The sequence below is a fragment of the Gasterosteus aculeatus genome, chromosome 1, assembly GCF_964276395.1.
Source record: "Gasterosteus aculeatus chromosome 1, fGasAcu3.hap1.1, whole genome shotgun sequence".
Classification (NCBI taxonomy): domain Eukaryota; kingdom Metazoa; phylum Chordata; class Actinopteri; order Perciformes; family Gasterosteidae; genus Gasterosteus; species Gasterosteus aculeatus.
This window is the reverse complement of record NC_135688.1, coordinates 22,169,390-22,184,363: the sequence shown is the minus strand read 5'-3', so window position 1 is coordinate 22,184,363 and position 14,974 is coordinate 22,169,390. Positions and strand designations below refer to the sequence as shown.

Here is a 14,974-nt window from a genome sequence, read left to right as displayed (position 1 = left end):
TAGATAACGGAGTTCGGTAGAGTCTTGGGTCTCTCAACATCACCTTTTTTTGGGCCATCAGTTGTGGATTGTCCTGCCAAGATCTAATAAAGACTATCTTTTGATCAACTTGCTGCATCTCCTATTTTAGGACATGGCTGTCAGAGCCAGGTCGTGACAGTTGGGTGGCTCGTCCGGGATCCTGTTTGCCGGTAGCAGGTAGGTAGCTGTTTGAATAGCGCTACTGCAAGTGCTTAGTTGTTTATAAATGTGCGTCGTAGTGGACGTCACTACGTTTGTATATAGGTAGATTATGCTAGGCAGTCAGCTAGAGGGGCGGCCTCGTATGCTGATGAGGCCATAATAGGTGTCTAGTGCACCAGTAGCCTTCAATGTTCATTGAGTGTACACTTGGGTATGGAGAGAATGTTGAGAGCTTATTTGCTTCACCCTCTGAGGGGGGTTTAGATCTTTGCACCAAAAAGAACTAAAAATAGTATTACAAAATCAAAGTGGGTGATAAATGGCAAAAGGAGAGTGAGGGCCATCTTGAAATCCATTTCATTTGAGAAGAATGTTTTGACTGGGGATCCATCAGCTGATTTCCGGGAGGCTGCATGGGCTCTGCCCCAATCAGGATCTAACTTAACCATTTACACAGCAAAAAGAGTTACTGATGTTACAACTTGACCATGAACTTGAAACAGGCTGAGCTAGAGAAGGACTTGTTTGTGGAAAAGCTGCGCCAACAAACTGAAAAGTTAGAGATGGAACAGGTTAGGCTGTCAATAATTGAGGAGGTCCAGCTGTCCGCGGGTTTAGGAGGAAGTCGTTGTCTTTTTCAGACCAAGCTGTGGATGATTTTGATGTCTTGGGTAACTTAAGCCAAAACTGGAGAGAGAGATCCAGTATTTTTATTTTTTTTTTCATTATTTGAGCGAGTGGCAGACGCGCGTAATTGGCCAGAGTGATGTTGCAGTGCAAGCTGACCGGGAGAGCGCAGGAGGCATACTCCTCGTTAACTGATGGACATATGAACTGGACAGCCGAGGTCATTCATCTGTGAGTCCCTCTCCTCCTACTCACAAAGCCGGCAATCACCTTGACTACATCTTTACTAGAAACTGGAAAGGCCATTCCACAGAGACTGCTCTCCTTGCTGTCTCAGAGGAAACTCCACACTGCTAGAGCCGCCTCTCTCTCCTCTGTCCTCATCCTTCTGGACCTCTCTGCTGCATTTGACACAGTCAACCACCAGATCCGTATTTCCTCCCTTCAGGAACTTGGTGTCTCAGGCTCTGCTCTCTCCCTTCTCTCGTCCTACCTCGACGGCCGCACCTACCGGGTAACCTGGCGAGGATGTGTGTCGGAACCTTGTCCGCTTACTACGGGAGTTCCTCAGGGTTCCGTCCTGGGTCCCCTCCACTTCTTGCTCTACACCAACTCTCGGCGCTGTCATTCGCTCGTATGGCTTCTCCTACCACAGCTATGTCGATGACACCCAACTAATTCTCTCCTTCCCTCCCTCGGACACCCAGGTGGCGGCACGGATCTCTGACTGTCTGACTGACATCTCCCAGTGGATGTCCGCCCACCATCTGAAAATCAACCCCGACAAGACTGAACTACTTCTCTTTCCAGCAAAAGACTCTCCGACCCAGGACTTGACTGTCAACTCTGTGTTAACGCCCACTTTAACCGCTAGTAACCTCGGCGTCACAATCGACAGCCAACTCTCCCTGACTCCCAACATTACTGCGACAACACGATCCTGTAGATACACTCTCTACAACATCAGGAGAATACGTCCTCTTCTCACTCAGAAGGCTGCCCAGGTACTGATTCAGGCTCTTGTCATCTCACGCCTGGACTACTGCAACTCCCTCCTGGCAGGTCTCCCTGCTACCGCCATTCGACCTCTGCAGCTCATCCAGAATGCAGCAGCTCGACTGGTCTTTAACCTTCCGAAATTCTCCCACACTACTCCACTCCTCCGCTCCTTCACTGGGTACCGGTGGCTGCCCGCATCCAGTTCAAAACATTGGTGCTCACCTACCATGTTGTGAATGGATCGGGTCCAGCTTACATCCAGGACATGGTGAAACCCTACATCCCGACCCGCACTCTGCGCTCTGCATCTGCAAAACTGCTCATCACTCCCTCACTGAGAGCAAAACACTCGACTCTTTGCTGTCCTTGCTCCGAAATGGTGGAACAAGCTCTCTGAAGACACCAGGACCGCAGAGAGCCTTCACATCTTCCGCCGCAAACGAAAGACACACCTCTTCAGATTACACCTCGACTCAAAAGACTTACAAATTGTAGCACTTAAATTGTACGTATAATGGCTCTTATCTATAGGAAGTTGTAAATCAGCTTACTTAATAGCTTACCTCGACTAAAAGACTAACAAATTGTAGCACTTTGATTGTTATAAGTACAATCTATAGCAAATTGTAAATTGGCTTATTTGAGGAAATTGCACTTTCTTGTTTCTTGTTCTTCTGAGTTTGTACCCAATAGTTGAATGCACTTATTGTAAGTCGGTTTGGATAAAAGCGTCAGCTAAATGACATTAGATGGACATTAGAAGGACGGAGTCTTAAAGGCGTATGAGTTGGTTCCAGAGGCCTACCGGCAACGATTTAGGTACTTAAAGAAAGGGGAGAATCAGAGTCGCGACGGATGATGTCATGAACCCGAACACAACACCGTTTGTGGTTCCGACGTTTGTGTAATTCACACAACGAATAAAGAGCAGCAATTGTGGTTACTTATTTCCATGGTGGATAGCGGAAACGATAAGACACGTTACGGCGATAAGCCACGCCCCCTTCCAGGCGCGAATGAAGCGAAATAACGCGCGAGTAAAGCGGAGTGAAAATCCGCTTCGCTTTTGGTGTGAACGAAGGTTATTATTTCATGGCCTGGTGATGCAACCTTCTAGTAATTAACATCTAGTAGCCTGCAAACCAATTACATGGAACTTTATCACATCTGAGAACAATGGTGACATTTTACTGCAAACCTCTCACACAAATCAGCAAGTGTCTGGAGATGAATGAAGTGAGCCTTGGTCACTGAATACAGAGCAATCACCTCAGAGTCAACATCTGGAATGTGACCACATCTGTCTGCAGGGTAGTGAGACTGAGAGCAGGGCTCAGGCCGTGGGGTGAGTACATATGCATAAATTTACACCCTAATGTTATTCTATCGATGTGGCTGTCCAATTAACTATAACTATGGTCATATGTCATATCAAAGCAGTTTCTTTATTTGAGTTGATGGAAATTAATTGGCTTCTACCATGAAAGAGAGTATGTTATTACTGAAGCCAAATCTGTAGTCTCTTTATTTTCACTTCATCAAAGGATGTTTTTATTCCTTCTAGAAAAAAGCAGCATGTCCAGTGGATTTTGACTGTTAACACATGATATACTTTGTACTGCAGCCAAATTCACTCTGTTTATCCAACATGGTTCATACTACATTTAATACACTCTTTTCATTTGATTGAATGAGAAAATGTGTCAAGTTCTGGCTGGTACTTACATAATTTTAGTTTGAATAGAATTGTCTTAGGCACTTTTTCTCATACCCACAGAGGAGGTGGAGCACTATGCTTGCCCATTTCTTTAAAACGTATCACCTATGAAATTCTTATCATCCTGCTGAGGAGACCACAGCCTGAGTAATAGCTAATTAAAACATTTTCTCTGTCAACTGCCTGAGAATTAGTACAGAGACTCAGGTGCAAAAAGAGCAGCAGAGAACAGGTCTTGGGAACAGTTCTAGTTCTTACTTAATGGAGAGCAGGATGTCATACACGTGTGATCAGTCAGGGCAGGCAAACACATCTGACGGGATAGGCTGTAATCAAAAATCCGGATGAACAGGCAAAGGTCCATAATACATTGGGTTATCTATTGGCTAAGGAATAACAATGTCTTGAAGCAGGGTACCCACAGGGAGGAACGATTACAATCTGACTGGGGAAAAGCGGAACCAGGCAAGTTTATATGTGTTTGGTTGAGCGAGGGACACCAGGGTAGAGATTAGATACAGATGAGATGAATGAGTAATCAGAAAAACCCCAGTCTGAGGCTAACGAGGGGTCCCCAAACGTTTTCCCGGGGCCACATAACTTTTCCCTTCTCTGATGGGGGCCGGCGTCATTTTGTAACAGAAAAAGTGTGACGATCGCAGGGGTGCCTAAATGTAAACATTTATTGTTTTCCAGAAAGCCACACATAACCAAATATTAATAATAATTATTAGTCCACTTTTTAGCTTTGAGAGTTTGTCTGCTCGCATTTGGCCTTGCAAGTTATCATACTTGTGTCATGCTGTCAGTCCAGCAGCTCCCCCTGTGTTTGTTTGCTTTGCCTGTGTTTTCCCCTGTCTCTGTAAGGAGGTGTGGTCTCCCCCTGTTCATCCCCGAAGGGTGTGGCTGGAACAGCTGACGGCAATCAGCAATCAGGGGACTCTTATATCAACCCGGGTCTACCTGCCGTTCAGCGCCAGATCGTTCCGACGTCAGAGTGGTAAATTACTTATTCAGGCCATCTGGCTGCTCGCTTTGGATGAGACGCTGCCTTTGTTCATCTTTCTCTGTTTTTGCCCTAGTTCTTGAGGATTCCTACCTGCCGGCTAGCGGGCTCTCTGAGTCCGTTTTTTCCCCCAGACTCAACCCGTACCTGTGTGCCAAATCGTGTGTGTAAGATCTGAATAAACACCTTGTTTTCAAGTCGGAAGAACCTCCCTTTGACTCCTGTGTGCTACGCTTGGGCCCACGCCCATCTACCTCACCACAATAACTTGTCTTTCACAAATTTGTGACGGGATCCATAGTGTCGGCGCAGATTGTATTCTTTGAATATTTTTCTCTTACCTAAGCTTTTCTCCATTATTCTGTTCCATTTGACAGGGGCTAGTCTAGGATTTGCGTGGCCAGACTGAAAAAAAAAAAAAAAAATCATAATGGGTGTCTGGTATTGTTCAGGGGGCCGGGCCAAATGTGGAGGCGGGCCGTATCTGGCCTTAGTTTGGGGACCACTGTTTTACATCCTCATCGGGTTAAGCAGAGGAACAAGGAGAAGTTTAAGGAAATTAAATGTTGAGTTGAATCATATCAGCCCTTTAAAGCTGCAGCCAGCTAGCTTAGCTTAGCATAACAACTGGAAATAGGAGAAATCCTCTAGCTTGGCTTTTTCTGAAAAATAATCTAGATAGAAGTATCTCTAACTGAGAAATAAAAATGTGTTTGTTTAATCCAATGCAGAAGCAATAGTTTAAATTAACATGAATAACCTCCATAACTATAAGGCAAAGAAATTGTGTTTTTCCAAAAAGCCCAATTGGTGTCAGAGCATAGTAATCGCTCATTTAGTAACAAGTGTTTCATGGCATAAAACACCAGCAAATTCTTTCACTACTAACCGATTAATGCATGGTTGGTTGGTTCCCAAACTCAAGAATGCCGCGGCCCACTTTGAAATCTGAAAATCTTTTGCGGCCCACCCAAACCTTTTAATCACAAAACTGATCAAAACATAAACTAAGGATGATTTCGGGGCAGAGGATGTCGTATGTGTACAGACTGTAAAGCCCTCTGAGGCAAATTTGTAATTTGCGATTCTGGGCTATACAAAATAAAATGACTTGACTTGACTTGACTTAAATGACCTTAAGAATTTAACCGACAAATGTATTTACCGACAATGTATGTTTTGTATTCCATTTTCTCCGGAGCTCATGTGCCGTGTTTTCCGCACAATAAGGCGCACCTTCAATGAATGACCTATTTTTGAACATTTTTCATATATAGCACGCATTGGATTATAATGCGCATACGTTTGACGTCGGGGCGGGTGGATGGGGGGGGGTGGAGACTGTGCTTTCAGGGTCCGATCGATGCTGCGAGGTGCGGCCGCTCCCGCCGCCCCCTCGCCATCCATGCCTTAAATCTTCTGTTATCTCGGCAGCGAGGAAAGAATGCGCGACCGATGCTCCCCGTCCGTCTCCGCTTCGGATCGAGCTCGGCCCGCCTCACCTTGGCGGGGGCCGCGACATGGCCGCACGGTGCAGATTCTCGTCTCCCTCCTAATTGGGGACTTTAAATTGCCCGTAGATGTGTGAATGGTTGTGTGTCTCTGTGTAGCCCTGCGATTGGCTGGCGACCAGTCCAGGATGTACCCTGTCTATCGCCCGAAGTTGGCTGGGATGGACTCCAGCCCCCCCACGACCCCGTGTGCATAATAAGCGGTTTGACAATGGATGGATGGATGGACCTCTCGCGGCCCACCAGGGGGCCTCGGCCCACACTTTGGGAATCGCTGGATTAATGGGGTCGCTCCCATTAACCAGCGGGGGCAGCGAACTCGCTTTGAACATTTCCAGTTTCAGAAATACAACATACTGAACTCAGGCCATTCGATAAAGAAGATAGTCAACAATCTAAATTTTAAATGAAGAATCCCATACAAATACATAGTATTAATGCATTCAGAAGAAGTGAGATATTTATCTCACTTCATTGTACCTGAATGGAGAATAGCATACTGTAGCTCAGTGGCTGTATGTGTCCCTCCTTTTCACAGAGAATGAAGATACAGTGTCCTCTAGTGGAGCAAGCACTGGAAGTCGATAGAATACTCTTGCAGTTGATGTGGAGCAGGATATAAACAACTTTAATCCACTGACATCAACCAGCAACAAAACGTGTATGTTTATTTGGCTCCATGCTCCTTTCCATACACACTCTACATAAATTCTCAACACCCATTCGTTCACCCATTTCTACCATCTTAAGGGCACTGAGATGTGTACTTTCGAAGTACAATCTGGATGTCGGCAGATTTAGGAAATCACCTAGTTATGCTGTAAAAAATTAAGGTAAAATCTACGTGATAATACACGTCTGGTGGTAGGTTAGAAAGGTTAATAATATAACGAGTGCTAATCACTGCTCACAGAATAGATAGTTGGTTTAACCATAATACTAGAACTGTAAATAATGTTTCTGTCTTGATACATACAGACATGAGATGTCAGCACACACAAACATATTTCTGCAGCATACATGATGATTTAATGCTTGAAGTTCTTTATAAACCTTCCATGTGACCACACATACTAAAACAGACCTCAGGAGGAGAAGCAGAGAAGGCTTAAGAACTGAGGAGAAGGAACAGAGTAGAAAAGAAGAACCGGTGACGAAGGGGAGAAGACAGGGAAAGAATCAGAAAATGGGGTAGAGAGGAATGTAACATCAACATCCTGTTGTTTTCTCTACAGCTCACTGCTGTCGATCATCCTCTCGGACCGAGATTAATTTTTTATCGCTAACCACAAAATTACTTGACTCTAAAGTCCGTCACAGAATAAACAGCCAGGGATAATGTAAATGCAAACATGTAATAATTAAGAGCTCCAATCGCAATTAGCTTACTAACAATCATTATAATAGTATAATATTATGAAACATAGCTATGAGGTGTCCCAGAGGTTTCCTCTGGAGTTCCTGAGGGTGTTTTATGTTGTTGTACTGAGATCTGCATTATAGTATTTAGCTTCTCCACTCAGTATATCAACAACTCTGTTTTTCATGCCATCTAATAACAACTGAGCTGTCAGACATTCAAAAAAAGAACACAAAAAGGAAGTCAGTATTTTTACACAAAGATGTTCACATGTATGCTGGATAGTCATTTCATACACTCTGAACTAATCCTTCTCCGGTTCAGTGCTGCTTTCATAGAATGAAGAAAGCGAGAAACCTAGTTCTGTGGCATTCTCACGGCTTTATCTTTCTCCTCTTTCTCATAACCTAGCTCCTCCTGAGGAAAAGCTGCTGCTGTAATTGTTGGCATTTGGTAAATGATGAATGTAATGAATGTTGATTATTGATCCTAAATCAAATCATCGTTACCGGCTCATCTAAGAACATATTAATGGTAGTAGCAGTATGTGAGTGACGAGTACCTCATGTGCATATGGACATGTCTTTGTGTGAGTTGCGATGTCGCTAATACATTTCTGTTCTTTTGAGTTTATGAAATGCATTGATTATGTCACTCACCGGTGAAGTTCCAGAGGGGCCGAAGCCCCTCGACCCCGTTACTGCCGTTACTCATGATGCATGTTGGAGCACAAACAGATGCAGACTGGACTGCTTGCTCCCAATCCCACCCCTCGATACTTTCCGTGCTCCAAGTTTCCTATCGGCGGTTGCACAACAGTTTCTCCCGTAGTCCTTAACTCGCTCGTCTCTTACCCTCCTCTCCTCCTCCCCAGTGAGGACCGGAGAGTCTGCGTGGACTGTGTGTTGTTCCCTTCTAGGAGGGTTTCAACCAGTTTGTACACTCTGGCTTTTCCTCTGTCTCAGGAGTCAAATGAAAAACAGGCAAAAAACAGATGCGAAAACCTCGATGAACTATTCACTTCTTAATGAGGAATCTGTTCTGATCCTTACTCAGAAAACGGTGTGCTTATTCAGAGAGAGTGAGATGGAGAGAGAGTGGTGGACACAGAGGGGGGGTGGAGAGAGGGAAAGAGACAGGGAGAGAGAGAGGGTGGGGAGCTGTGATGTCATTTTCCTCAACCAATCCAGAGTGACTGAATCTCTGTTTAGGTTTCTAATAGGGGTGTAACGATTCATTCACTGAATCGATTAATCGATTTTATATTCCTGCGATCCAACTGAATCGATCTGTGCTCCGTAAATCGGCATTCCGGACGACATATATCGATTACAAATCGATTGAAATGGTACATAATCGATTGTATCGATACTTGGAAACTGCACATTGGATTTATGTACAAAAACTGTATGGATGTTTGTTTGTTTTTTAGAACTTTAGACACGTTAAACGTTACTCGATTCAGTCTGCCTGTCTGTGATGTCATCAGTACGCAGCGGCAGCCGCATGAAACTCGGAACAACAACAACAAAACACAGCGTGGAGGAGACGACTGCGAGCAAGACATGTTCTAAATAAGTCGCTCGCTGTTTGTAGAATATGTAGAAGACAAATAAAAAACCACAGAAACACGAGGAATCTTTCCGGCCATCTACTAAGGCGCCGTGGGATTAAACAGCGCCGACAGTCAGGACCTCTAGCAGCGTTACCGCTGCAGCAGCAGGTAACTCCAGCTCTGCAGACACCTCAGGCCTCGCCAGCACCAAACTCAACATCACAGTAACAATTGCCAAGTTTATCTGTAAAGACATGCGACCCTACAATGAGGTTGAAAATCCGGGGTTCTGTAAATTGATCCAAACATTGTGTAATTATTGTGTAATGTTTACATTGAAAATGGCACTTCATATAAAAGGTTAATACATTTGCCATTAATTGTTGTTTGCTTGTTTATAATATCCATAATTAATTTAAACCTTATTTCCTTACAAGAAACAACAGGGATCTCGGAAACTTTGCCTGCACTGTCCAGTAAAGTTACTGAATCGATTTCAAGTCACTGAATTGAATCGTTCTAAATTAACCCAAATCGTCTATGAATCGAAAACCATGAATCGCGATTCGAATCGAATCGTTGTTAAAATGAATCGTTACACCCCTAGGTTCTAAGCATTTCCTCACAATCCTGCCTCTCTAAATGTATATTCTTAATTTGTGTGTCATCAAATATAACTCCCTCCTCAGAGGAGCAGAAAGTACAATAGTCCCATTGTCAGGGTAAGTAGATAGGGTAAGTATGGTAAGCATACAGTTGTACTTAAGTCAGAAATCTGTTTATGTGTTTCTCTCTGTTCCTTAACCCCCACATTCGCTCATATCATACGTTCTACCTCAGTGGTTCTCCACTGGTCTCCTCTCATGTCTACATGGTCCTAGAGTAAAGCTAAATCCATCTCATCAATTCATCCAGGTCAATGCTGTAGGAAGAAGTTTCTTCACCTTGGGTAATAGCAGTGACTTGCGGTGAGGTTCGTGGCTGAAGAGGCACTAACTCCTTCAAAGTCAGATTCCTGAATATATGAATCCACAATTGAACTGGTTAATTGCATATTGACTACTGGTTATGTTTCATATATTCTTTTATAATACAGTTTGGTTGAGAGCGAGTCAGAGGGTGTAATGTACACCTGTTTACATTACTTGGGTGTTCCATATCATTGCACATTCTGTAACGGTTCATGACTAGTGATCAGAGGCAGGTGTGTGAACAGGTGAAGGGAGTTAGACTGATGTATATAACTGAGCCTGTGAACCTAACCTGGTCGGGAGCAGGTTTTCTTCAATAAACTAAGTTCTTTTTCTAACTTCGTTCGGTGTTTCACTATGGGAATCGCCTCGGCGTGACCAACTAAGGAAGCTCCAATGACACCACGTCTGTCAGTGACAGACAGGTCGAACTGTGCTGGGGCCCCGCCCCTTCATATTATCACAGTCGACCGCCCCTCGCAAATAATTCTCGTTTTCTTCCCGTGAAGAACTATAGCTCCCTCAGCTTATCTTGGCTAGCTTGGATTGCTGCTTAACAGTTCGCAGACGACCCATTAGGATGCGTCGCCGAACGCAGCTCCTGGCCGTAGTCTGGGTTTGCTGGGTAAGTGACTTCATAGAAGTATATCTGGTTACTACACAGTATTAGAGCAGTGTCCGCGTCAAGGCGTACTGTTCTTCCGACGGCTCGGTATTTGGTTACCTGTGCCTTCGGTGGCTGTGTATTATCTATTGTATCGGGCTAACGCGTTACGGCGAGCCTGCCGGGTCTCGGTTAGCATTAGTGCTAGTCGAGCCGAGTAACCGTTGTTTCGCTAACGTGTCACGACGAGCGAACGGTTACGGTGCGCGGTTAGCGGGTTTAACCCCCGGTTGCCGAAACAATTTACCGTCAAGCTAAGCTAACGCTAGGCTCGGCTAATTGTGGTGTATTCCCCTCTCTTCTCAGTTGCTATGTCGGCCGCTACCCCCGCCAAAGGGTCAGAGCTGAAGGCCAAAGAGGCTGCATCCCGCCCGTGCCCTGCGTCATGCGGGGCGTCCATCTCGGGCAGGGACCCTCATCCGATGTGCATAGCCTGCATGGGCGCTAAACATGCCCAGGCGGCTCTGGCGGACCCCCAGTCCTGTCTACACTGTGAGCCAATGCCTGAGAAAATTCGGGAAAGACTGCTTAGAGTGGCGGCATCCTCAAAGCAGGACCCGTGCCTGTCTGGTACTGCCGCAAGAGCCCCGACCAGCGCCCACCTGCCGCGAGCTTCTTCGAGCTAGGCGGACATGATGGATGCTGAGTCCCCGGAAATGCCTCCACTTTTCAAGGACCTGCTCGAACTGGAGCCGGGTGGTGAGGACGCAGAGGGCGATGCCAACTCTGACCTCCTTGACGTGGACGACATGGAAGAGGAGGAAGATGACTCCACTTTTCCTGTCGAACCACCCAGACCCCCTAGTGCATCTGATGTTGTCCCCCCGGTGGACAACAACCTGTATGAGGTCTGCAAACGGGCCGCGTCAAAATTGGGCATACAATGGCCGGCAGCCCAAGATGCTACAGGGGGGGAAAGAGACCTGTACGACGGTAAAAGGCTGCCGGCAACCCTACCGCCGTCTAAACAACTTCTGCCAGCCGTGCCTATCTGCATGAAGGAGATGGGCAGGTACTGGTCCAGCCCGTTCAAGAGTAAGCTCCCCACCAAGGGCTACTCTAAACTGGAAGTTGATGGGATGGGAGAGCTGGGCCTAGCAGGCCCACCAGAGGTAGAACCTTCAGTGGCTTACCACCTCCACCCAAACCGCCGCTCTCTCTCAGCTTCCTCTAACATCACCCTGCCTAATAAAACAGAGCGCCTCACCGCCTCTGTTTTGCAGAGAATGTACCGCTATGCGGCACAGTTAGTGTGCCGCAAACGCGGTGACTTTGCTGTCTGCGTACCAGGGAGAAATCTTAGAGGAGATGGGCAGACAACTGGACTCTGGGTCACCGAACCTGGCCCTGTGGGATGAGATTTGCGTAGTAAATGATCTCATCCTCCGCTCATCGCGCGGTGCGGTGCAGGGCTGCGGCCGTGTGATGGGACTTGCGGTCTCAGGCGAGAGGGCCCTATGGCTGAATCTTTCGGGCCTCAGCGATGTGCAGAAGGCGGAAGTGATGGATGCTGCTTATGACCCAGCTAAGGGTTTGTTTGGCCCGGCTCTTGAAAAGATGAGGGAGGCCAGCACCCTCAGGAAACAAGAGGGCGAAGCCTTCGACCTCTGTTTGCCCCGAAAACACATCCCTCGCACCCCGCAGGTGCCCAGGGCTGGTTTTGCAGCTGCAGCTGTGAGAGGGGCACGGGGTGGCGCCAGACCGCACAGACAGGCAGCGAGTCAGCAGACTGTCCAGCAGCCTCGAGTGGAAAACCCCAAACCATGGGGCAAACACTCCTTTGCAGCCGCTGCAGCAAAGAACCGCCCATCCCACCCCGGGGAAGGGAAGAAGAAGCGCACGTCCTAACCGGCCTTGCTTTTCCCTCCCCTCCACCTTCAAAGAAAAGAAGGGAGGTGGAGGTGAGACAACCCCCCGAGTTTGTATTCCAAATTCCCTGGTGTTTTCCAGTTCTCCAGAGGAGCTTTTGATGTTTCTCCCCCCTCAAGTTCAAGGGAGGGAGTATCGGGGGCGGCTAACACTGTGTCACCAAGCACTTCTTCCCACCTCAAACAAAGTTATAAAGTTTGTATTCTCGCAGCCAGGCAGAGGGCCGAGGGCGAAATACATTATAAAAACAAATCCATGTTATGGCCCCATAATCCCCACAGGGGGAGCTCACGCTCCACCGAGGAGAGGCCGCGTCCTCCAGGTGAGGGAAGTGACGTCACCGTACGGTGCGTTCAGCCCACTCACTGGTCGGGCGGAACGGTGGCGCGCGTGCACAGTGCATCCGTGGGTCTTGTCAACTATTTCTCAGGGGTACAGACTACAATTCGCTATGAAGCCACCCAGATTCAACGGGGTGTTAGTTTCAGTAGCCAAGGGCGATTCAGCTCGAGTCCTAGAGGGCGAAATAACATCGCTGTTGAACAAACAGGCGATCAGAGCTGTCCCGAGCGAGGAAGCTCAGCGGGGTTTTTACTCGCTACTTCCTCATTCCAAAGAAGGGGAGTACTTCCCTCCGCCCCATTTTAGATCTCCGTGTGTTAAACAGGCACTTACGCAAGTACACGTTCAGGATGTTAACACACAAGGGGCTCTGTCGTTCGATACGTCCGGGGGATTGGTTTGTAACGATCAATCTCTCGGACGCTTATTTTCATATCGCCATTTATCCAGCGCACCGGAGGTTTCTCAGGTTTGCTTATCAGGGCAAAGCCTACGAGTACCAAGCCATCCCATTCGGGCTCTCATTAGCCCCGCGGGTGTTCAGCAGGTGTGTGGAAGCCGCTTTAGCTCCGTTACGGAACGGCGGCATCAGGATTTTCGCGTACATAAACGATTATCTGATATGCTCCCGGTCACGGGAACAGGCGGTCAAAGATTCCACTACGGTGATAAATCATCTCACGGATCTGGGATTCAATATAAACTGGACGAAAAGTCGAGTCGAACCGGCGCAGTGTACAGATTACTTGGGTCTCAACATAAACTCCGTCTCCTATCGCGTCTCGCTGACGGAGGCGAGAGTAGCGTCCCTCACACAGTGCCTCTCCCTCTTCGGTCTGGGGAAGGCTGTGTCGTTCAGACTATGCCTTCGCCTGCTCGGCCTGATGGCGTCGGTGATATCGGTGGTACATTTGGGGCTTCTACGGATAAGGGATTTTAAGCGCTGGGTCGCGGCATTGCGCCTGTGCCCGCTCCGTCACCTCAACCGCAGAGTGAAAGTGTTACCGTCGTGCGTGGCTGCGCTCCGCCCGTGGGAGGACGTGACAGCTCTCGAGTCAGGTGTCCCGCTGGGGGCGGTGTCATCCAGGGTAACCTTGACAACGGATGCCTCCCTGTCAGGGTGGGGAGCAACAATGTCGGGCAGGACGGTGAACGGGACCTGGGACCCGAGGCTGGCTCAGAGTCACATAAACATCTTGGAACTCTGGGCAGTGTTTTATGCACTGAAACATTTTCTGAAATTTCTCCAAGGACGCCACGTCCTGGTAAAAACAGACAACACCACCGTAGTGGCGTACATCAACCGCCAAGGCGGCACTCGCACACTGCAGTTACACAGGTTGGCTCGAAAGCTAATCCTGTGGAGCAGCACCAAGCTCCTGTCTCTTCGAGCCACACACGTTCCAGGGGTGCTGAACAGGGGTGCAGATCTTCTGTCCCGAGGGAACCCTCTGTACGGGGAGTGGGCTCTTCACCCTCAAGTGGTGAAGCAAGTCTGGCAGAAATACGGCCAAGCAGACGTAGATCTCTTCGCCTCGCGGGAAAACACTCAATGTCCACAGTTTTTCTCCCTGGCAGACGCAAACGCACCACTGGGGATGGATGCGCTGGCCCACTCGTGGCCAAACGTGCTGCTCTATGCATTCCCCCCGCTCAGTCTGATCTCCCCGACTCTAGACAGGGTACGAGAACAGGGCTTGACGCTAATCCTGATAGCGCCGCGGTGGCCGTCCAAACATTGGGTGGCGGATCTACCACCCTCACCCAGACCGAATAGCGCTCTGGGCTTGGCCGGTGAGAGGTGGATCCTGAACGCAACAGGCCTGCCTGAACGGGTCATGGACACCATTCAGAGTGCAAGAGCCGCCTCCACGCGCTCTCTTTACAGTGGTAAATGGCGGGTTTTTGAGGAATGGTGGCGTCTTCGGCACGTCATTCCTTTCCAGTGTTCAGTGGTTAACCTGCTATGTTTCCTGCAGAATTTAGTAGACAAGGGCAAAGCTTTTCCTACTATTAAAGTATATTTAGCGGCTATCTCAGCCTGTCATTTGGGCTTTGGCGAGAAGACGGTGGGGAGCACCTTTTGGTATGTCGTTTCATAAAAGGTGCTCGCCGTAAGCTCCCCGTCTCCAGGCCCCTGGTTCCTCTGTGGGATCTATTGGTGGTGTTG

General features: G+C 47.8%; 1 protein-coding gene and 1 pseudogene across 2 annotated transcripts in view; one reads left to right on the top strand and one right to left on the bottom strand.

Annotated features, from left to right (window-relative positions):
* Window positions 1–8,502, bottom strand: part of LOC120818432 (muscarinic acetylcholine receptor M4) — a 46,613-nt gene extending 38,111 nt beyond the window's left edge. For both annotated transcript variants that reach the window (XM_078104399.1, XM_040175504.2), the window contains exon 1: window positions 8,063–8,502. In XM_078104399.1, the coding sequence (XP_077960525.1) occupies window positions 8,063–8,117 (55 nt within the window). In that variant the 5' untranslated portion in view covers window positions 8,118–8,502. The remainder of the gene's footprint in view (window positions 1–8,062) is intronic.
* A 2,723-nt stretch (window positions 8,503–11,225) lies between these two features.
* Window positions 11,226–14,616, top strand: LOC144388822 (uncharacterized; annotated as a pseudogene).
* The last annotated feature ends 358 nt before the right edge of the window (window positions 14,617–14,974 follow it).